A 26,283-nucleotide genomic window follows, 5' to 3' on the forward strand; every position below is an offset into this window, starting at 1 on the left:
TAGAGATTATAGTGGAAAAAGAATTATTTACTCCAGAGTCTAGCCAAACTCTTATCACAAAATATTTTTATTAAATCTTACATTACTTTATAATAATTGTGATGCATGTATAATAAAATTAGTTCAAATAAAATCTAATGTTATAAAGCATTAATAAACTTTCATTCCAGCATCTGTTAATACATTTACATTTATAATAGAATTCATAAGATTTGAATAGGCACAGGATTTTAAATCAAATATCATGTGAATGAAAACAAAACACTTAATAAACTTAAATTCTTTTATATTAATCTTATTGTTTCCAGTTTTTTAGGCAAAATCTTTTAAAATTTGGCTTTAATAATAAATTAGAATTTAAAAAATGATTATTTGTGTAAAATTATATTTCAGTAAATTTAATGAAGGTAAAATGACAAAAGTAGTTAAAATTGATGGAAATAAATATTAGGGTATTGTAAAGGAAAAAATGTTATTATCTTTCACAAAAGCTTTTTTTGCTTTAATTCTTACATATCTTAAATAAAAAATGAGATAAAATCAAGTAAACAAATTTAATTGAAATAATTTTATTCAATAAAAAATAATTTATTAACAACTATAATGCTAATACATAAATATAATACATAAATAATTACAATTTTATAATTAAAAGTCTTGTTTTCTTTGTTCCTTTCTGTCTATAATCATGTCTAGATCTAGAGAAAATATAAATATATATATCAAAATATATCACATTACTTTCAAGTGCTTCAGATATTTTAATATTATTTGATTGATCTAAATTAATTGAATACTTTTTATAAAATAATAACTTGATGAATTGACGATAAAAATATAGGATTATTGGTGGGAAGAAAAAAAAGCTATGATCATATGTTTCAACAAATAAGATAAATTTTTAAAATTTAGTTTTTTTATTCGTTACATAACTTATTCAAATTAAAATATATAGTTGGTTACATTAATTAAAAATTGTATTTATTGCAAAGTTTGATGGCTTATATGATTAAAATATATATAGATGATAAATATCTTTATAAAAAACACAACTGATTTTTAATAAATAAATTGTTGAATTTTAATCGTATAATTGCGAAAAATCGGATAATTGCGAAATTTTTAAATATTTCGGTCCCAAGCTATCGCAATTAAACGGTCTTGAATGTATCTTTAATATTTGAGAAAGATGAGTTTATTTGAAAATATTTTTAGGCCTAGTTCACACATATAAGATATTAATCAAGAACTATAGTATAAATTAAAAATTACAATAAATAATTAATATTAAATTTTCATTTTATCATCAGACTCAATATTTTATAAATTATTACCTGGATGTTAAACGTGTTTAAAATTAACCATATCTATTAATAGATTTTGTAAAATTAAAAAAATACTTATTGAAATAAGTATTTTAGACTTTAAACAATTTTAGTGAAATAGATAAAATGTTATAGGATGTTGACCTGGCCAGTCAGCAAACATAGCCATTTATGGCACTTACCCCTTACATAATTTTTATTTTAACCATTACTATTATAATTTTAGACACATTAAAAAGAGATGGTTTTTTTGGAATAAATAGTATTATTTAAAATCTTTTAGACGCATTTTTTTAAATCTATAAAATCAAATGACAATTTTTGATGATTTTTCTTATATAAAAAATATATGTTAAATTTAATATTGCATTGCCCTCAAGTGCTAGGGTTGAACGATTATTTGATTAAAGATTATATTTTCTGATCGACGCACTCTAGGTAATATGACAGTATGGAAATGTTATTATTTTTGGGATGGGATGAAAAATAAATAAATTATATATATTTTAAATTTTAGTCATTTTTATTTGTAGAAAAAGAGATGCGCAAAAAATATATTAAAAAAATTCAAGGAAGAGTTGCTTGGGTCTCTCCATTGGAATTGATCATTAAATGAGAAGAAAATATAATCTAGGAATAGTCAATAACTTTGGATGTTTGCTAATTATTAAATAAAGAATAGAGTTAAAATTTGTTTACCTACTGAAAATCTTATTTTTAATAACAATATTTAAAGTATTTTGCTAAAATTTTAAATGATTTATTATATCCTTAACTGATATATAGGAACTGAAATTTATTATTTAAAATATAATATATATTATTAACCTCTATACTTTTAGAAAATTATCAAATAAGCATAATATTAATATTTTAAGTGTGAAATTGCAAAATAATATGGTAAATAAATAAATAAAGAGGCTTAAAATTCAAAAAGAAAAAATTGTTGATAAACAGATAACTTTTTAATTCATTTGTCAGAATAAGATCAACGATAAACATCATATCATATAAGTTATTGGATTCAAAATGAATATAAATCAAGTGATAGACTACCCCTCAAAAATAAATACCTATCCTCCAAAAATTAATGCCAACCCCCAAAAAATTAATATCAACCCCCAAAATTAATACCACCCCCAAAATGCCAATATATTTTGTAGGCATTTGTCTCCAACCCACCCCGGCCATGTAGACACTGCAAATAAGTATAGATTTCTTTATAATAAGTAAGTAGACATTTAGTTTATAATCCTCTTATACAGGTGTTTATAAAATTTTAGATATAATGTCAATTTTATAGACGTATTTGACAGTTATATAATATATTACAGTTAATATTATAATAAATTTTACTAATAAATGGTTTTGATAATAAATATAATAACAAATTGCATTCAAGTATTTAACGCCATCTATTTGCTTATAAATAATTTTTAAAATTAAACATTTTATTATTATCCTGCAATAGATGTAATAAATTTGATATCTTTTCTTCTTTTTTTAAAGTGTTTTTAGGAAAGCTCTTTTTTTCTTTTTCGAAAAACAGTCTTGAGTTAAATTTTTAACACAAGTATATTTTTGATATTATTACAAACTACTATTATTTTAAGATATAATATACCAAGGTGTGCGACAATATATAAAATCTTAATTGTTTCATCATATCATTCTGGTCCTTATTTTATAGTTAGAAAATGTTTCTTTTCTAATATGGCATTGCCGTGTAAATAACTCCAGGCTTCAATATATTTGCATAATTATTTCTTCCAAAGATTTTTAGTGTTTTTATTCTATCAATTTATCCAATATAATAAATTCTGATATTAATTTACATCATGAGTGTCAGGCTATTACTGCAAATTACCCAACATCTATTATTTGTGTTGCTATGTAATTTAAGATTTACTATAACGGCTGAGAGCATATAATTGCATATTTTAGATAAAAATGGTCAACTGCGTAGTCGTTTATATATCATTTAAAATGGAAGATAATCTTTTAGAAATTTAATATCTCACAATAATTTTCTCGATTACTTATCTAACTTCCATCATGTCATCTAAGAGGAAGCTCTAACCACCATATAGTTTTATGATTTGGATTGGTCGTTTATACTCTCTCCTTCAAAAATTGTTGATTTGGTTTAGGCCTATAAATTTTTCCTTATTAGTCCATTCTATAAAACATTGTCTAAAATGGTTACAGAGAATTATACTAGTTTGATAACCTTTTGTCAATGTAAGTTACTAAGAATTTTATTATTGCATTATGTGATTTTTTATATACCAGTTTATTTTGTATGCATAATATAATAAATGACAAAATATAAAAATCAGATTAATTGCTGAGAGTTTTAAAAAAGTATAATAAATTAATATAAAACGGGGAAAAGCGGGCCGAAGGCCCGCAAATTGGGGGTATGGGGGCGAAGCCTCCCATAAAATTTTTTTTTAGTTGAGCCCCCTGAGATTGTAAAGGCTAGCGACGCCCCTGCTTTATTCAAAATATATAGTATTGTAAATTGCATATCTTTCTTCATCTATTTCATATCCCTGTTGCTAAATAGTAAATACAACAATCGCTTGTGAAATATCTAGTCATAGGCAAGTGAATATATTCAATTTTTTTTTTGTGCAGCTTGATTCCCCATAACTAATTCAAAATTCTAAACTCAAACCAGACCATTGATATTTTCTAATCATGGATGTTATTCTGGAAAAGTAAAAATCTTTTAGAATAATTTTTTATATTTCAATCAAAAATACTGTTTATTTAGTATAATTAATTTTAGTTGATTATACAAAGTTCACTTAAGTTTTAAATTGTAATGGATGTCGTCTTAGCATGTAAAAATTAAGATATTTTATTATGAAGCAGTTTAGTTGATTATACATAGATCACTTTAGTTTTAAATTGTAATGAGTGTCCGTCTTAGCATGTAAAAATTAAGATATTATATCTTGAAGCAGTAAAGGATACAACGAAATAGGAAATCAGTATTAATTCAATATACAGATTTAAATATAAGACTGGAATAATTTTTACAAAAACTTCCTTTTATTTTAACTGTTGTGCATATAATCAATATAATAGAAAGTTTTTATTAAAATCTTTATCATCCTAGAGTGTTAAATGCTGATCACTTCCAAATTTAAAAAATAATTTCGATAAGCGTTTTCGATTTTTTTGTTTCAAGGACGGGTATTTATTTTCTCCAAAATCGATTATTACAAGATTTCTCCAATAATTACCAATTATTCAATATGAATCAAATTAAGCTGAAAAACATGATACTTATTCATCATGGCACAATTAGTGATTGTTCCTCAAACATCTAACCTTGCATCAATTACAATGTTTTCTAGTCAACCTATCACTTCTTTTTCTCCGCAAAATATATTTGGGTCATCTGAAGCTGAAACCCAGTTAGATAAAAATTCTAGTCCATCATATGAAGAAGCCAGTAAAAAAAATAATTCATCCAAACTTAATCAATTTGCAACTCAAAATGACCCTCTTTATTTTTATTCAGGAGAAAGCCTATCACCTAGACACAAATTATTTAATTTTGATAATACTACCACGGATCACAATTTTATATCAAATAATAATTCTGAAGATAGAGAGAATGCCAAAAATTCTATAACTTTTGGTAGTGAGGATAAGAATGATAAGCAAGTCAGTAATGATTGGAATGCTCTTAATTATAACAATTATGTGCCATTAAATCATAAACATGAATTCAATGCTAATAATCCTGATTCAATATGGAACAATGATCAAACAATTTCCACTTCAATCAGTGATAAGTTTAGTTTCAATGTGCCAATGTCACCTACTAACACTTTAAACCTTTTTCAGCTTTTCAATAATGACCCCAAAAGTTTGGATTTATTTTTGAACACACAAAACAAGCAACAACAAAACTATGAAAATGAATTATCCCTTAATCCAAACAATGATTTTAATGATAAATCATATGATATATTCAATCCCCTTCCCACATTTCCTCCTTACTCTTTCTCCAAAAAGCACCATTCGCTTCCCACCCCAGATCTCAACATAAACGACTCTACACCAAGTTATCCAAGATCAGCAAAGTCATTTGATCACAGTTATAACACAGGCAACCCATCAAACCTAGGTCCCAATGATTTAGCAAACTTGGAAAGCATCCGTAACTACTTTCTAAATAACCCTAATAGTCAGCTAGATTTGGACCAGCAAAATTCTTTCAATCCTCATTTCAATTTTAGTGAAAATTCTAAATGGTCTCAAGGCAATGAAGTCCCATCTCCCCTCTTTAGTTCAAATCAATGGCCCACTAATAATTCAAACTATCATCAAAATGAAGACTTATCTATAAAATCCATCTCTTCAAAATCTGCCAGAATTCCTTATACCATCCAAAATAATTATAAATCCTTAAATATTAATCAGGCCTCATCATCTCTACCTTACCATGTAAATTTTCCAAAACAGCCCCATCATTATATGCAACAAAACCAACATCAGCAAAAACCAACTTTCAATAATAACCAGGGCAGTAATAACCTCCAACCCTCTACCTCTGTACCTTACTTTCATGGCAAATCTTCCTCGTTTGTAGGAACCAAACATAACTTTTCACATGGTCATATGACTGGTACACACCACTTGAATCACCACCAATTTTCAAATAAAAACCCACTTAGAGCAATAACAGGAAACACCTTGACCCATCATAACCATCCTACCAATTCCCTTCATCAACATCACCCTCATCCTTCCCACATTGGTGGGCCTCACCCTGGCAAAAGGGGCAGTCATAACATATTTGGTTCCTACTCTTACCAAAGTGTTGACAATTTTTTACCCACTCACCACAAACAACCCCCAGTCAGTACTAATCCTAATCTAAATAACATCAATAGTGGAATCAATTTGGATAAGATGGCAGCTATTTTGTTAGCCTCTCTTTGTTCTTCCAACAATGACCCTGCTTGTGACACAGAAGATACTTCTGTTAATGCCTTGGGGATTCTGCTACAAAAATTTCCTGCTCTTAAATTCAAGCTGGATCAGTTGTTGCGGGGTACTGTTGGACCAGAAGGTTTAAAATCTAGTCGGACTATCAACCAATCCTTGGATTCTGGTGTTGATTGCAAAAAGATTGATTATGATATTGAACAGATTTCACCATTTGAAAAGGTAATATACATAATTTTAATTTTTAAAATTATCATTTATTTTTATTTACCAGTAGTGCATTCTACTATTGGTATCAATTGCTGCTTTCATTTTTTATTTTTACTAATATACTACTAGCCAATGCCAAATTAAATTCATAACTCTTTTATCACATATTAATATTTTGATTGTCTATTTGGGTAGAGTTCCTTATCCCAGAGATAACAATTGTTCATAATTTTGATTGTCTATTTGGGTAGAGTTCCTTATCCCAGAGATAACAATTGTTCATAATTTTGATTACCCACCAGGTGCGAGTCCTTCTGACATAATAAAATATCATTAATACTTCATGCTAGACCTATTTAAAAATGACAAATTGACAAATCAAATAATTTATTATTTGTATTCTTATATATAATTACTATTTTGTTATATAAAATAATTCATACAAAAGTATATTGATATAATTTTTTTTATTTGCAGGTCTAATTTTAAATAGATAAAATAATCTGATGAGGAAGTACATGCCATAAAGTTATTAACAAAATTAAGAGATAATGGCATTTTGATTAGCAAATTAGTTCCAACTCATAAAAGACTTTCATAAGTCATTGATATATCTTGTTTATAACATAAGACTGGTTATCTATAGAAATGACAAAATTTTATTAAAAAACATTAATAATTATTCCTAATAATTTGATTATTTAAATAAAACATATTATTCATATTCTTTATGCGATTAAATTTATTATAATTAGTGAATAATTTAAAAACTATTTTACTTTTATTTTATAAAGTTAAGTATTTTCTAATGAGAGATAAATGACTTTGAAATGGAAATAAGAAATATGAGAAGTGAATGAATTTGGTATATCATTCTATAATACAATTTTAAAATGTATTATATTTTTTTATTATATATGATAATAGTCGAATTTCAGGATATTCGGCCTGGCCTTATTGCTGAAGACCTGGCCTGGGATTATTTTAAAAATTCCTACAGGGCTGAGGCAGGTGGACCTGCAGGTTTCTAATAAATAACATTGATGAATTAAATTGTTCTTAATATTATCCTTTGACAAAACGTTTAAATATTATCTTGGAAAAAATATTTTGGAGCAATTGGGTAGACCTGAGAACTGGGAAGACAAAATGCATATCACATTTATAATTAATTTTTCTTCCCCATTGAAACATTAAACATTAGTAAATTTTATATCTTGTTAGTATCGCTATTATTAATAAAAAGTTTATACCAATGCATCTCTTATTTTTTACTGATTTAGCGTGATATGCCTCAATATGATGTTTTGTAGGTTTTTTTAAATAATAACTTTTCAATATATATGAATACTTATTTATAAATATTTATGCAATTAAGGGTTATTATTGAACTATATTGATTTATTTTTCTGAAAAATTCCATCTGATATGATAACTTAAGGTCAATTTTGATTATGGATTTTTTCTTCTCTAAATACATATTTTAAATATCAGCGATATTTTTTTTTTCTTATGCACTTAAATATCAACAGGGATTATCACATGGCATAATTGTTATGATAATACTGTTAGAAAGCTAAGTTATAATACATTTATAAAAAAAATTTGCCCTCATAAAAGTATACTACCACAATTCTCCGAATTTGCATTAATTTTTTAAATCAATAAACGTAATCCAATTAACTCAAACTAGAGTCTTGCATCGAGCTTGATTTTTTCAAGTCCAACCTCATCTGAAAATTCTCTTTTTTAAAAATATTTTTGCCCAATGAATTTTTTTTTCAAAGGTTCAAGTTCGCCTTCTGATCCGATGTTTGTTAATTTGACTGTTGAAAAAGTAAAGATATTTCAACGAAATTAGAAAAATTTTAAGAGTTTTGTAGAAGTTCCGGTTCTGTCCGAAAAATTCGACCGAGTACGAGCAAATGTCTGTTTAATCGGTTCGGACTTTGTAGGGCTCTACCCAAACCAATCATTACGTAATAGCGTGGTTATGATTGGGACTCCCGCAAATTTAAATTTATATGGCTCGTGACTCAAATTAGACAAGTTCTGACTGTATAGGAAAATCCTCAAAGATTACCCTATGCAATTAAACATGCATTTAATTAAAAAAAAACCTTTCTATGGGACTTATTCAAGATGTCCAAATATATTTAGTGAATACTTTATGGATTGAATATTAAAATATGTGAAACATGTTTATTTTTAGGATGGAAAACCCGTAAGCCCTCTCACCCTAGCCGCCGCTAGAAAAGATATATTGGCGTCGACTTTGACATCACCCTATCAAAATTTCGCTCAAAGAGATAAATTCTGTTTCTCGCCATCATCCGGTCAAGATGACTCCGGTATAGTCGTCGACAGGTCCGTTTCAACCGAAGAAGACGTTTCTCACTCGAATAAACAATCTGCCGAAAAAACGAACTCGAACGAAAACGATTTCGAAACTCTCATTCTGAGGGAACTCTTAAATAATCTGAACTTGAACTCCACGGCTTCAAATACCTTTAAAGATGATGATATGTTTGACGCCAAAAATCGGGGGGTAAAGGGCTCTAATATTGACGAAATGAATGACCCTAATCTTAAAGTTGTTAGCAGCTATTTTAACGGTGATACGGGAGGGTGTGATTATTCCCAAGGGCACAGGAAGTCCTTAGTTTCCGATATATTAATAGCTTCCTCCAACTATAATCCGCATGTCCCAGACGAACCCGTCGATTTGCTCAACCTTCTACCTTCCCTTTCTTCAATTCAACATACGCAACAGAAATCTACTGCTTTTCATAGAGGTTAATATAAATATCCATTATTTTCGATCTCTAATATTAGTATATAACTGAGGTACGAGACCTTCATTTTTATTTCAATTCGAAAGACCTACAAATCTATATAAATTATTTTAAAAAAATTCACCTAGTATTTTAGAGTTAGTTGAAAGGTAGGCATTTTATAGACAAAATGATAGAAATTATAAAAAAAAGGACTTACAAATTGAACGTTGCAAACGTAAATAATGCATTTTAAATGCGTGCAAATTGGTCAAATTACCGCTTGGCGTTAAAAACCATTTAAAAAAATGCAAGCAGGTTTGCTTTTTTCTAGGGACCCGGAGTGAAGAATTATCGACTAAACCGTTAAGAATATTTGAACCGTACGTAATCTTAACTAATTTTTTGTAGTTAAAAGAACGTTTAAACCTGTTTCAGCCAAAATAAAATAAATAATTTTACATTTTTTAACATTCTTTCCTTGTGGTGCATTACATATTTTGCCATATCTTGGTCGTTATTTATAATTATTAAATGATCAAAATATTTGTTTAAGTTTGTATTAATTTTTCACTATGACTTAAATTGATCTACAATCTTTTAATTAATTGTTTCATATAATATTAGAGCATTCCTATTTCCTAAATTTTAATATGCAAAATATCTAAATAACCAATTTTTGATTTAGTTACATTTAATTAATCTAAAATATCATCAGTTTTTGTATATTGGGAATCAAAAATATTTGAATATCCAGAATTTTATAAACTTGCTCTCATAATACTTGTGCTTCCTGTAGCACAATTTCTGTTAAAAGGGCCTTTTGGCCTTTTTGGGGCTAAAATTTGTGTTATCGTCACAAAGAACAAATTGGATCCACTTATATTAGAAAATATATTACTTATACGTTCAAATAATATATTTAGAAATGAGTTATGATTCTTATATATTATTCAGAGATGCTTATAATAAAAATAAATAAATTTCATTTATTTTATAAATAAACGATATATTAACTTAAGTGATGGCAATAATTTAAATAAATAATATTAATTATTAAAATCATTATACAATTAATAAAAATAATTTTGAAAAAAATTTCTAACCGTAATGAACCTTTATAAACCTTTACAATTAGCTGAACCGAACCGAAACTTTATAAATTTTTTCTTAAGAACCGTAACCGAACCGTAACCATTATAATTATTACATATTGAACCGTAACCAAACTGAACCGTTATAAATAAAGGTTCGGGCCCCTGCTTTTTTCAATACTCATTCTTTCATTTTACACGTTGTTCTACTGCCAGTTCTTTAAGTACTTTGTTTTCTTCACAAGCAAGTCGAGAAAACCTTGTAGATAAGAATAATAAGGGGGGAGGGTACTAAAAAACCCTTCCTAAATTAAATTTAATATTGTACAATGTAAAAAAATGGAATATTTAGAAATTAAAGAAATAAAAGGGCAGAATTTAATTTATAATTTTTATGTTAAAATGTTGAATCAACTCAATTTAAACAACGGACGCGTTACGTTTTTTATTTAAAAAAATGCAAAATCTCAATTTGTGCCCACTATTATGAAAGAAAGAAAAATTATTACATGAAATCTTAATATAAAATGGAAATAATGTTGTTAAGAAAAATATTGACTAAGCCTCGAAATTTCGATACCATATGTCTAGACCTTTACTCCTTCTATAAACAAAGTTTTCAGGCTTGCATAATATTTTTCTGGATAAAATACAGAGTTAGCCGTTTTTAAAAATCAGCTCACGAGCCGTTTAACAACACTAAATGGAAATGATTATAATTGACAAGAAATTTTTTATATATTTTGGAAAAAGCCCTTTTTATCTACATCCCTTCTTCGCGGTTAATAATTCTTATAAATAATTACATAACTTGGGTCGTTCATCATACATACCTCTTCATTTCTAATATTATTTTATTTATTTTTTAAAAAATTACGCTTTTATTTTTTTTTGGATTCTTTTTCATTTATTATTTTTATCAAAATTTAATACAAAAATTAAGCACGTTGTTTTTGCCAAAAATATTTTTTTGGCCCCCCTTCATCTATATCTCCTTTCGCTCCCCACATCCTCAATTTTAAGTTAAATTTTATACTTTTTTGGAAGTCGACACAACCCCTCCCCCTCCCCCAATAATATTTATTTTATATTCATTCGCTTCCAATAAATTTAATTTTATTTTGGTGAAAATGATCCCCCCCCCCCCCCCCATTTTACTCTTATACAAATTTGGACCGCGATATTTAATATCATTTTATGAATGTCAAAATCAATAATTTTTGTTGTTCATTAAATTAAATAAATAAACTGTATATTATTATCATTAATAATAATAAACTCGATATCATCATGTATTTGAAAGGGAGGAATAGGGGAGGGGGTAAAACATTACGATTGTAAATATAATAAATTATACCCAAATTATTTAACCTTGAATTAAAAATTTGTTTAAAAAAATATATATAATAATTCAAGTGAAAACAAAAAAAATCTATAATATTTATATAAATTTTTTTTCCCTAGGTCTATTTCCCTTCCACTCTGTGTTGTTGTTTACATTCACTATCTTCTTTCATTCTTTCCCTTCTTTTTGTTCTTTCCTCTCTTTTTTTGTTTCCTTTCTTTTTTTGTTCTTTCCTTTCTTTTTTTGTATTATTACCCTTTTTCCCTTCTTCCCATCTTCTCTGATGTGTGCATCTTAGTTTTATGAAGGTTGACTTTACCATATTTTAATCACTATTGCATGATAAAACAATTTCAATTTAGTGTATGGCCGGAAGGATGGAATCCTTAAACTGACACGCCACACATGATTTCTCTTTTTATTAATTACCATGACGTTATTTTTCCCATCTTTTCTCTCTTTATCTAATGATTTTTGTTCGAGCAATGATATTATAAAACCTTAAAAAATATTTAAAAAATCATCCCGCCCCCGCACCAGTATAAATTTTTCTTTAGATTTAGGCTAGGTCTGCTGCTAGAATTTTTATAATTAAGCATATATGGGAAAAATCTCACTCAATTTTTATTTTACTGTTATGCAATATTAAATATTCAGCAATAACTCAGATAAATTAATGATTATCCATTATATTCTCGATTCCATCTAATTTTTTTTTACTTAAAGATAAAGGATATATAATATAAATATTTTTCCTGACAGGCTGGACTAGGATTTTATTGGTGATGTTCCTTGCAGGACTCCAACAAGGATGACGGAAGGAAATATTAAATTTATAAACATTTAGCTATCACTCTAATTATATTATGATTGTTGGTTAACTAATTTTATTCGATTTTACAAAATATAATACATTTTGTCGTATTGGGATATATGGAATACGGGATCTCAGAATATCTAACTTTTTAAATCATGACCCAGGTAGATTTTTAAAATTGAGAAAAAAAATCTGATTTGATCGGAAATGTATTCCAGTATACGTATAGAGAACGAACACTGAATTTTAGACAATTTTTTCTCGTGAACTTCTGATCTACACTTAATTTATATTCATTTTTTTATAAAGCTTTTTTTAAAAAAAAATATAAATTCGAAATTATATAAAATCTAACCAAAAATTGTCTAAAATTTATAGGGGTAATTTACTCTACATATGCTGGAATATATTCCGGTCAAATCAGTGATTCCAATTTAAAAATCACTTAAATGATTTAAAATTGAGAGGTTCAGAGTCCGCATGGATTCCATATCCCAATACGACACATAACATTTAGGAAGTTAAATGAAAAGGATTCAAACCAATTTCTAATTGCGATGAAAAATAGTAAAGAATATAATATATCAGGATTTATATGTTTTCTTCTAAAATGCGGTCGGCAATTTAAAAAATTGAATCATTGCTTGCCGAAGAAGCCGGTTATATTATAGCAAATTATTTATTTTTTTGGCTACTTGCCATTGGACCTTATCAATTTTCTAAATATTCAATGGAAAAGAAGAATGGGGAATATGAAATGTATATTTCGGGCTACTGGCCTATATTTTCTCGCGAATCGCAGGCCGACCTTGCAGGGCGACTCAAATTTTTTAAAGCGGAAACTATTTTAAAAATATAATTTTTGAAAAGTTAATGTTTTTTCCCATAAAATTATTTTCTTAAAAGGGATGGATCGATACGAGAAATATAATAAATCTTTTTTGAAAAAATAATAATTTAGGGTATTAGGTTAGTAGACTTTCATTAGATATTTTTTTTTTAAAAATTTTGCTTAAAATGGTTAAAATAGTTTTCCAAAAATCTTCTTTTCATTTTTTACTTTTCTTTCTATTATTTTTTGGCCTTTCAAATATTTATTGATAATTTTTTTAAAAATTTCCCAAGTCATAATTAAAATTCCGATTAAATTTTTGGGTAAGGTTCGGTAAAATTTTTTTAAAAAAAAGAGTCAGATCCAGATTGAGCTTGACAGATCGAGCGCGGTTCGATTCGAGTACAGTTTAAGATGATTTCTACTGCTCTTCGACTTTTATTCCATTTATAGTTTTCTTTATTATGTATTTTCTTGTACATTAAGGCTAAATGTTAAATTTAGGGCAAAAGATGATTATTTTCTAATTTTAGACAGCATTTATCCAATTGTTAAGAAGGTCTGATCTTATCGTTTCTAATTTGAATGCGATTTTTACAGGGGTGTCACTAGCCTTTACAAGTTTAGGGGGCTCAAAATAAATTTTCAAATTATTTTAAAAATTACCTTTTTTTAGCTAACATTACCCAAAAATCTTTTAACTAACTTACCTATTTTTTTTAGTGGTATAAGAAAAAATTTCAAAATTTTGAGGGGGCGCTAGCCCCTTCGCTTTTTCTTAGTGGCACTACTTGATTTTTTAATGGCCTTTAAAATTTTAATAAAAAATAGTTTATCATACATTAGGTTAAATTTAAAAACTGCATTAAGATAATCATTAAATTGGGGGTGGGGTGGGCATGGAGTAGTGTTGCTAACGGCTCGATTTAGTCTATTTTAAATTAAAATTTTAGCCAATTTATATTACGCAAAGCTCGAGATTTTCTTAATAGATGTTCAAACCTTTCTGCCATCTGAGTAAAATCTCTAGGCTTTCTTAATTGCCAATTAGTATCAAATAAGAATGTAAAAAAGAAACGTTATTAAAAACGAGATTTTAAATTAAATCAGATATAAAACGACCCAGGTTTAAAATCCTAAACAGGTTCAGAGAAACCCCGAAGTATTTTCTAAAAAATTATCCTACTTTTATATATACACACTACACTGCACCCTTCTCCACTTTATTTATTTATATAATATAGCCCCTTTTTTGAAATAATTTATACATTTATTTTTTATATAAATAAAAAAGTGTTATTAATTAGAATTTTTATCATAGTCATGCTTACTTTGCCACTATTTTTTTAAAACTATAAATATATTTTTTTATAATATTTTGTGCTAAGATATAATCATTAGTATAATAAACAATCATCCTCGTGTCGTGTGCCGTGTAATCAATTTCTTGTTGTCATTTTGAAATATTTATACCATTAATCTTAAAATGAGGCCAAGTTATATTTTAAAATAAATTTAGCGTAGGAAAAAATGAATGAATGAATTATGCCTAAGGTAATAATGGTAGGAAAAATTAGCCTCATCATCTTTGACATTTAAGTTTATTAAAATTTAGATGACCCTAAACCTATAGTGTAACATTTTTCCACATGACACTAATTTGTCTAAATCGGTAATAAATAAATAATAAAAAACTAATCGATCGATTGAATGGATTTGATATTATTTAAATTTAGAAAAAAAGGAAGTTATTTATAGTTTGCGTTAAATTTAAACAAAAATAATTTTGAATATAATTATATAGTTAAAAATAGGTTATGGTCTTAAAGCCCTTTTATTTTGTAAGATGTAATAATGGTGTTTTCTATTCTTTTTTTAATGACTTTTTGGGCCAGCAAGTTATATAGCAAATCTCTTATTTTTCGTAAAATTTTAATAGACTGGCGCTGCTCGGGGTATTAATATTTAGATTATTAAATCTACGATTTGAATTTAAATTTTACCAGGAGGCTTATTTCTTTGTATTTAGAGTAGTCTATATACTAAATCTATTTCCTACAGCCAAAAATGCATGTTCAATATATAGAATTATTCCTTTTTTGGGAATCCAACTAAAAATTTGGCCATGATAAATAATTTTTATTTATGCATGTTTGATTTTATATATTTTTAAAGTATAATTTTTTTTATATAGGTTTTATTTATAATGTTATAAGATATTACTTGATAAATTTAATATTATCGAAAAAATTTAGTAAATTCACAATTAAACAATCAGATATCAAACACAAATATATTATAAACGGTTTATTGAGCCGAACCGGCGCTGGCAGATATTATAACAAATTATAATGGGAGCGGGCAAAAAAAATTAATAGACCGGGTCGGACAATTGTGCGAAAATTCTTAGCAGGCCGGCCTTTACAGATCTATTCTTTATGCATCTTTTAGAACTTATTTTATATAAGATTTGCCATAAGAATTATCTTCAAAAAACAAATTCAGTCAGGCTTTTTTTTGACAAATATTTGTTAGATTTGCTCCGTTTTCGTGATCCAAATTTTTCTTTGTGTGCTTGATATATTTTTTTTAAATCGTATTTTTAAATAACCTTTTTTTGTAAATTATTATAAAAAAAAATTTGCACACATTTTACATTATGGCAAGTATAAAATTATGTCATTTTTTAAAATATTTATTTTTTACCTATGAGTTTGACTTTGGATATTTATTTATATATATATTTTTTTTCCATAAAATTTGTAATATTTTTTTCACGGATTTCGTTATATCCTTGACAAAATTAAATATCCGTTTATTTGTTTCGTCCAAATTTTTTTAAAAATCGGCATATACCCAAAAGTTAAAACAAGGAAAGCTCTTTTAATATAGGCCGGTAATTCTTTACATTTATGAATTTATAATAATAATACTCTCACTAGAGATCTGCAAATTTTGGCCCGCCGGGCTTAAATCTTTAAATATGGTCTCACTCAATGTAGAATAAATTGATATATTTTAAAATTCTTGCAAGAAACAACACCATTATTTTTTATTTGTTGATTTTTTTATTAGGGATGGGCCGGGTTGATAAATATTTTTTTAAAATTTCGGGTCAGGCTTTTTGGGACAAATAAAGAAAATTCTCTTGGGATCCGAAAATCTTGGGCCGGGCTTGACAAATTAAGCTCGTTGTAGTTCATTAATTCTCACATTTAAAATATCGAATTCGACCAAAAGTAAAGCAAAATAAAATGAAGAATTCAGGAAATAATTAAATAATTCCTCTGCAAGCCTGAATATCGATTCTAATATCTCCCTTATATAAACTATAATAATTTACGTTTTTTCTTCCATATTACTAACACTAAGTTATACTTCTTTACTCCATGCTCAAGCTAACTTATAAAAGAATATTCCAATGTCGGCAGATTTGTCAGAAAAATATTTTGCATAATCAGCGGATATTATCCGAAAATATACGACAAATTTCCTCGAAGTGCATTTTACATTTCAAAAAAGAAAGAGTGTAACAATTAATATAATAAATTGTTAAATTTATTGTTTCGCGGCCAGAAATTTATTGAACAGCTAATTCACTGAAATTACCTGTCCACTTTCAGAAATCGATTGTATTCGACATCTGCTCTTAAAAAATATTCAGAGACACCCAGTGTAGCTCTCATAAATTCTAGAAAGCACCTCCTTTCCTTCTAATTCCTTTGCATGGCAAACAATTTCATATTCAAGTAGTGGAGATGTGAAGGTTTTCAAAAAAAATTTTACAAAAAATTTCTTATTTTTTTTTGTTTTATTATAACTAAGGAAATTTATAAATGAGCAAAGCAAGGCTGAAACCTTTTGGCTTAACATATGTTTTGCATTTCACGTTTGCTAACATTATTTAAACGCCGATAAAAAAATTTCATAAATGCGCATTGAAAATCGTATTTTTCTTTTATTTTACAAAGGACAATCTTTTTACATTTTTTTTGTTATTCGTATGTGGCAAGCAATATGTATTAACTGACTAATATCTTACGCAATCCGCGTGTTACAAGTATTCAAGTTGAAACGACTCAAAGACTCTTGTCAGATTGTCTCAAAATCCAATGTCTTCGACAAAATCCAATTTTTCAAATTAAAAACATTGGAAATATACTCGTATAGAACACTTTAACCCTATAAATTCCAGACAATTTTGATATTACGAAATATTGATTAAAGCTATAAAACGGATTGTCCGATTACGGAATAAGGAAAAGACTTTGCCCATAATGGTGGCATATTTAAGTAATCAGTTTTAGGGTTTAAACGAGCTCCGATTTTTTTTTAAAAAGTTCAAATGAAATCCTGGATACACCCCACTGCCTATAACATATTTTATATACCTTGGCTTAACTGCGAAATATATTCAAAAAATTAAATATTTTGTCCAAGCTTGCTTAACTAATCTATATTCTTTCGATGAGGTAATTTTTTTTCCAACACATTGTTTAAATTTTGAAAATATGTATAATTTTTCGGTTTACATTTTTTTGTACCCTTATTGTTTTAATCTGCATAAGAAACATATGATCCTAAAATTTGGTTAACATCGGTAACTAACTTTAGATGGGACCTTATGAATACAGTTGATATTTTCGAAATTCGCAGAAAGAATGTGTGTGGCCTAATTTGAAGATAGAAAGAAAGACACGGATTTTTTTCTTTTATAAACTTATTATAATGCACGATTGATTGATATTCACAAGATAAACTATTCTCTACAAACTGAAAATACTTTCAAAATTTAAAAAAAAACGGTATGTGTAAATGATTTAAGTTTTAAAGATTTGCTAAAAAAAATCAAATTGGTTTAACAGTTTATTTCCTATTTCCTAAAACAACGGCTCGATTTGAGCCTATTTTTTAAAACGGCTCACTCAATATATTAGCAATAAAAATATTGCTTAAGCCTCGAGATTTTTGATAATAGATGTCCAAATCTTTATTCTATCTATGGATCAAAATATGCAGATTTGCTTAATATTTCCTGGATAAAATATTGAGTTAGCCGTTTTAAATAATTGGCTAAAACAGAGCCATTTAACAACACTACCTAAAACAATTGCACTGCAAACAAAACAGATTGTATTTTAATATCATTTTTTAATTTTTAGATTATTTTTGATATCTCAATATTTGCCCGTTTTATTTAAAAAAAGCTCCAGCTATATTTAATAAACACAAACGAATTTTTTATTTTATATCAAATATTTCGGAAAGTAATCTAGCACATATTTTCTCCCTAATTTGACTACAGGAAAGGTATTTTTTAAAAAAAATTAATAATTCTAACCATTTATTATATTAGTGTTGATTAAAAGAAATCTAAAATGTCTGAAATCTGATTTTTTTTAGGAAAAGGTATAAATATTATTATATATAATGCACATGTCTTCCAAATATATATTTTTGAAACGCAATTATCAATAGATAAAAATATCGATGATGAAAACGAAAAAATATATTTTGTAGATAAGGATGTTCAGAATGTGAACGGTTTAAAAGGCAAACTAGAGTTTGTTGAAAAGAATTAAAATTAAGTAAGTAAGTTAACACCCAATGAGAGATTCGAAATACACCTTCCTAGTATGAATTATTTGTCAATATTATAAAGGTAAGTAAAAGCATTTTTATTAGATTTTCTAGAATATGACTCAAACTCCCTTTAGATTATTAATAAATTAAAAGAAAGATAGAATATTTAAAAAAACGCAATAACTTACTTTCAAAGCTTTATAGTTTCTGTGTACTCCTATTTTAAAAAAATAATCATTTTTTACTTTTTTAGAATACGCGACAATACCTATACATTCACCGAACACTCTACCAATAGGATATGAGTACCCCCATTTGAATTCCAATAACACAGACGATTACGGCGATTTGCAATCTCTTAACTTAAATCAACTGTTGATGACCGACCCCGATAAGCTGGTAGCCTTGATGTACCCTCACGCCACTCTTAACGGTTCTGCTAATAAAATAGCTACTGGTTTAAGCCCACAGGTTGAATCTGGATTGGATGATGGGAGTAATGAAAAATTCTCTAGGAAAGTGTTCGTCGGAGGACTGCCTCCCGATATAGACGAAGGTTGCTTGTTGTTTTTTTGGGGCGAGATATATGTATGGTCGTTGAAGATATGAAATAAATAAAGAAAGAAAATGTAGTTAAGAATGACGGATTGAAAAAAATGAAATGGTGGAAAAGTTGAGAGGAAATAATAAGATTTTTCTAAATTATATCAGTTTTTAATAACATGATAAATTTGAATTTTTGCTTAGTGAGCTTAATTTAGTATTAATCCGTTTCCAGTGACGAAATTCTTATATTTTGTTTGCATAAAAATTGATTTATTTAGAATGTTGGAATTTGTATTTTTACTTTGATATTTATTTTAAAAAGGTTGACCTTAAATTTCGTGTGTATTTATTAATCAATATTAATAGTCGTTTCGATTGAGTATTGGACCGATCTTATATTTATAATTTGCATTTTGATATAATCGATGTTTATTTTTAAAACGACAAAAGGAGAAAAAAACATTTCTTTTTTGAAAATTTATTTTAGAAATGACCTTTCGCAAATTTTCAACGAAATGTTTTTGTTGTAAAATCGATATGGTGTAGGTTGGTTATATGTTAATGTTACGGAAATTTTTTCGGCAAAATTTTAAAATATAAATGAAAATTTGTATCGATCTAAAAAATTTATGTATCGCATTTATTTTGGACTTTATTTATCTGAATTAATTGATTATAAAAGAAAATAAAGGATTAAAAAAGGAAATTATTTGATTTTAAAAAAAATTCAGAAATTATACATTTATTCTTTAAACCCAATGTACATTTTTTAAATATAAAAAAACATTCGCAGAAGAAATAACCAACAGTTTTAGACATTTCGGGTTTTTGTTAGTTGACTGGCCTCATAAAGCCGAAAGCAAATCTTTCTTTCCACCTAAAGGTTTTTATTCTCATAATTATTCCCCTCTTCTATATTCTTTTATTCATATTTACATCTATTTCTTATATTCTATCCTTCCTTTCTCGCTTCATTCGTATTTTTCCCTTTCCTATAATAGCTCAACTGAAGGAATTTAAAAAAGTATCTGAATTAAGGATATGGATTAAAGGTTAGAAAGATATGGGTTAGGGTTGATTAAAAGTTAGAGAGATATGGGTTAGGGTTAAGACGTATTGAAAATGCTTTTATAATCAATTTTATAATGACTAAAAGAAATTTAAATATATCAGCTTTGTAACGGCAATTTCCTTGAGTTGAACCGTAATCTTTATTTTCCCCTTTTAGCAGTTATTTAGTTCTTTTTTTTTAAATTAAAAATTTTACAATAAAATACTTTTTATTATTGATTTTTTAAAAAAAATACTTAATGGAAATTTATGAAAATAAATTCCAAGGTTACGCTTTCCTCCTTTTTCAGGACGAAACATCAGTCCAAAGCCTGGTCGAGGCGTGCTTCACGGAAAATGGCAAGAATTACTTGTATGTCAGTAGCCCAACCATCAAAGATAAACCCGTATGCATATGATTTATATAAATTTAAATAAATTGAATTTATCGTTCCCGAATATTATTGGGTTTAAACTTATGAAATAATCGAATCAATATCTAAGAATTTTTAAAAAAAGGAAAGTTAACTAATTTTACAATATTTGGGTTTTAAAGGTTGAGCCCCCGGTCTTGGAAAACTGAAAAACGGGGAAAAAAGGAAACTAAAATATATTATTGAACTAACAAGCATGATTATTTTTGCAGGAGAAATTGCAGCATTTATTTTTATAATAATATATTAAAAAAGATGAAGAGATTTTACCAATCCACTATATTGTACCAATTCGAAACACGAAACATTTTTAAATTTTTTTTTATAAATATAAATCTAATAAAGGTTCAAATTCGAGCCTGGAGTCTTAACGACGCAGATTTTGTGCTGGATTCTTCCCAGCCTCTAGACCCCAGGAAGACCATATTCGTTGGTGGGGTACCTAGACCATTAAGAGCGCGTAATATTACTTTTAGCATTTTAACCTTATCTTTCTGAATGAATGATCATGGATCGATCCAAGGCCACAAATGATTATGAGTGTCATTTTAAATTATTGTTTTAGATGTTGTTCTTATGTGATATATAATGACCATCAAATTTAATGTAGTACTTATAAGCTTTAAAAGTACATTAATTGAGATTTGAAAAATTGAAAATATAGGGCTTATTTACTCCTTAAAAATAATAGATAATTTAAAAGGAAACTTTTATAAGAAAACACATATTTTTTAAAGTCAAGCTTATAATTCTTAAATTTTATTAATAAATTTTGCTTTATAACAGGCAAATTGCGACGGGTCGAAATTTTTTACCTTGAAAAATTTTAATATTTATATTTGATATACTACTAAACCCATTGGCTAAAAAAACCCGCCCACTCGCTAGACTAACGAACTTAAAGTAGATGATATGGCATATTGATTTATATAGCGAGACTGTCTATTTTTATTTAAAATATGTACCAATTTTTGATTGATTCCCATTTCTTTTTAAATCTCCCCACCCCTTGCTCTTTTCCCCCTATATTTCTTATTTATTGTTAAATAAAAAATCATTAGAACTATGAAATTAGTAAACTAGTATTTCCATAAAATTTATATTTTATAAATTATAAATATTAATATATTTATAATTTTACTATATATTCATTTAATTTATAATAATAAATATCGATATCATTTATAATTAATTATTAATGTAATTTATCATTATAAATATGAATGTAATTAATTTGAATTTATAAATATAATAATAGCAAAATAAAATATCTTACACAGGGTAATTGAATTGTTGATCTATCAATATATAGAGGTGTCGCTATCAAACCTTTAAATGATAATCAATGCTAAAATAAAGACAACGTCGTTGGACCGTGGATAATGAATACCACATATAATAATGAGCATAACATCACGAAAGCATAGAAAGAATTTTTATTTATACCCGTAATATGCTAAATGGTGAAAAAAATTCTTTTATCGTTGCAAGGAAGGATAAGAGACAAAAATGGAATGCTGATATTTATGTTCTATACAATAAGAGAGACGAACACATCACTAGCTTAGAATAAATATATGAACAACCAGAATAAGTACCGAAAATATGATGCCCGAATCTGAGGATTCAGCATTTGTTACATCACATACAGTCAAATTTGATGATAAGTAAGAAAAAATTTTAAAATTTTATTTCAACGCTTTTACTTTTGAACATGTTAAATATAATATATGGTGCGCAACACAGCTCACATTGAAAATTAGTATGACGGAGTTATGTACCATATTTCTTTCAATAACATTTAGAACTGATTATTAAAGCAATTGAATAGTAGTCAAATGAATAACTGACCAAATATATGATATTCATAACCTGGTAAACAAAAGAGTAACGCCATTGAGCTAATAACATTAATAACTTTTGTTAATTCAATTTTAATATTATTGTTTACTTGCAATGAGAACGAATGGTCAATGTTAAAGAAGAATTGACAAGGTTAAAGAAATTCGTTGGGACAAATATTTGATGACTTTTTAAATGGTTAATCTTCCTAAAGAGAAAGATATATCTTTATAAAGTTATTTTTCTAAGTATGTAATTGGTGTGTCTATTTGATTAATGTATATGAACTCCCAGTATCTGTAAAACAAATACCAATCATCAAAAACCGTAAAGGAAGTTAAAATTTAGTCAATATATTTGTTTGATTATTATAACGAGATATTGATTCGTTTTTTAATTAAAATCGTGAATTGGTAAAATGACATTATATTATATCAGTTAAGCTCAGAATCAAAACTGAAAAAGCAGTAGATTAGATTTCATTTTTTTGACCATGATATGCGCCGATTTAATTAGGTTTTTGAAATATATTTGATTTGTCATACCCCTTCCAATAAGTGAATTATAAGTATTTAAATAAATGCATTTTTAAGTCTTTCCAAATAGCATAGAAATGAGCATTTTCTCCATATAAATGATGTCCCAAAATTTTTCCAATTTTTAATTTTTTTTTACTAATCAAATTATTGTCCTCTTTTATATAATACTGATTATTGACACAAGAAAAATTATATTGACTTTTTTTTTAAAAATATTGGTAGTTTATTCGTGACACAAACATAAAAATGTATAACCTTCATTATTTAAGTTATATCAAGCTAACGAAAAAAACTGAATTACCCAACTTGTTTAAATTTTTTAAAATTAAGTAATTTATTAAGTATAATATCGTATAACATAAAATTATAAAAACAGTTTATAAAAATAATAATAATATTTACTTTAAAAACATAAAAATCAAACACATAATAATATAATTAAAATATCATGGCCAAGGCCAGCTATTTTTTAATTAGGTTCTCAAAAAGGAGCCACAGTTATATTTCAACTTATCAATTTGCATTTTTTACCGTATAAAGAAAAATTCGCTTTGTTCATTAGTTTAGTTACTATCTTAATTTTTGAGCATAAAAGTTTTAAAAATTATGTTAAGGGAGAAAAATGTCCGTTTGTTGATAATATGATTGAAGTGAACACGTAGTTTAATAATTTTAAATATTTTTTATTTTTCTTTTTCTCGGCTGTTAGTTAAGAATTCGAATTTTTGTCTGATGGGAAAGAGGCGGAACAAATGAAGTCCCAAGTTGGAGATTTGCCTAAATCCCAAGGGATTGTAGACAATCCATCTGGTCTCAGACCATCCTCCTCTGATGATAGATTGGTAAGTTCGAGATGTTTGGGATGTTGAGCGCAGCTTTTAGAATTCAACTTATTAGATTAAACAGTTAAGTCCATGCCTCCCTTAAGAGGTGGCCAAAGTGTTGCAATAAATATAATTGTGTGTCGACCTATGTCTACTCCAAGTTCATTTGATAAGAAATTACCAAGGGTTCGACCGGAAAGGGCTTCCAACCATTCGTGACCTAGTCTTGTCGTCGGACTTAAAGGATTGGGTCGAATCTAAGGGGATATTTGATAGTATGTCGGCAGAAAGTTATCCTTTCTTCTTCTTTTTTTTGGTTTATATATTTTTTTCTGTACTCTTTTCATTCTGTCTCTTCTTCATTAGTTGCATTTTCTATTTATATATATACCTCAAACTAATTCTTTCCTTCCGCATTATAAAATAAAGTCGAACTAGCCCTCATAATGGACCGTCTATACGGTAACGTGTGTTACGCGGGTATTGACACGGATCCCGAATTAAAATACCCCAAAGGAGCGGGACGCGTAGCGTTTAGCACTAAACAAAGTTACGTCTCCGCCATAAGTGCCCGCTTCGTTCAGTTGCAGCACGGAGAGATTGATAAAAGGGTAAACTATTATTTTTTTTAAATTATAATTAAGAAGAAAATAATGTAGTTTAGGGCTTGGAATAATGAATTTTTCTTTTCTGAACACTGTCTATAGTACCTACCAACATAAGAGGGTAGCTTTAAGATGTAATTAATATTAATTAAGAGACTAATAAATATTTTGATAAATCCCTTATTATAAGTAGTGAAATAACCTTTTTTTAAATATTAATTCTTTTCTATGCTGATAAATACCACAAAAGCAAAAACAAGTTATATATAATATCCAAAAATATTAATTGATCAATTTTTTTTGTACTCATTTATTTTTTATAATCTTTAAAAAATTTTGAAGGGCTTTATACAAATCGTCGAAACTATAAAATATAAATTTTTTATAGAAATATTAATCTCCCTAGGTTAGATAAGGACTAAGTTTTCGGTTTTTAATAAAATTTCATTTAATGCATTAGAACGTCTATATTTATTCATGGGTTGTGAATGAAATTTATAATATTTGAAATTTTTAATGGCAAATCACTAAAATTATGTTGACTTTTTAGATGGCGTAATTATCTACACCCGCCATCTTTCATGGAAAATTGCATTATAAGATCCATTTAGCAAAATAAATTGACACTGTTGTTCAATTTTAGAAAAAAAATTGACATTTTTGAAAATTTGATCTTTTTAGAAGGGCTTTATAACGATGCCTTAACAATGATTTTTCCCCTATTTTTGTTATAGCATGAGAGGGTAAATCTATGAATTTTTATACAACATTAAATAACAATTGAAAAAGGCGCTAGGTAAAAGAATTTTTTAGAAAATATTTCTTTCATTCGTATACTAATATTTTATTCCTCGTGACATTTTATAAATTTGTCAAATATTCACTTTTTTTATTTTCTTCCTTTTTCTAATTAATTGTTTATATTTTTTATAAAGGTTGAGGTAAAACCTTACGTCTTAGACGACCAAGGGTGCGACGAATGTGGAGGAATCCGCTGTGCCCATAAATACGCGCCCTTTTTCTGCGCCAACGTGGCCTGCCTCAAATATTATTGCGAGGCGTGCTGGTCGGCTGTCCATTCTAGACCCGGTAAGGAATTTCACAAGCCACTAGTCAAGGAAGGTGGTGACCGGCCCCGTATGCTGCCTTTTCGGTTGTGCTGAAAATCGAAAAAACTAACCATATTGGGAGATCCCGCCAACATGTCATATATACCTTATCAAGATATCCTGTACATAAATTCATAAATATTTAAGGGAACCATTTTAAGCCCTGGGGGCATATTATTCGTGAAAAGATAACATGGAATATTATTTATTTTATGCGCCATTTTATTTATATAAAATATTCGTCAAATATAAACTAAGTCATTAAATGCAAAATGTTTAAAATTTTATAATCATTTTTAAATATAAAGTAACACTTTATACTTTTTTTGCATATTATAATATCCGATGTATTTATAATTCTTAAGCTATCCATAATACAGAAA

General features: G+C 27.4%; 1 protein-coding gene across 2 annotated transcripts; it reads left to right on the plus strand.

Moving 5' to 3' along the window:
- The first annotated feature begins 4,538 nt into the window (after positions 1 to 4,538).
- On the plus strand, positions 4,539 to 26,283 carry LOC135925826 (uncharacterized). 2 transcript variants are annotated; one of them, XM_065461342.1, is made up of 8 exons: positions 4,543 to 6,518; positions 8,719 to 9,301; positions 19,205 to 19,507; positions 20,291 to 20,380; positions 20,836 to 20,954; positions 21,327 to 21,441; positions 24,616 to 24,797; positions 25,727 to 26,283. In XM_065461342.1, the coding sequence occupies exons 1-8, from the start codon at positions 4,632 to 4,634 to the stop codon at positions 25,952 to 25,954; spliced, it is 3,507 nt and encodes a 1,168-aa protein (XP_065317414.1). In that variant the 5' UTR covers positions 4,543 to 4,631; the 3' UTR covers positions 25,955 to 26,283. The 2 variants fall into 2 exon arrangements, with proteins under 2 accessions (XP_065317415.1, XP_065317414.1); XM_065461343.1 differs by lacking the exons at positions 21,327 to 21,441; positions 25,727 to 26,283 and having other exon boundaries at positions 4,539 to 6,518; positions 24,616 to 24,746.

This window comes from Gordionus sp. m RMFG-2023, chromosome 3, assembly GCF_954871325.1.
Source record: "Gordionus sp. m RMFG-2023 chromosome 3, tfGorSpeb1-WG-v2, whole genome shotgun sequence".
NCBI lineage: Eukaryota > Metazoa > Nematomorpha > Gordioida > Chordodea > Parachordodidae > Gordionus > Gordionus sp. m RMFG-2023.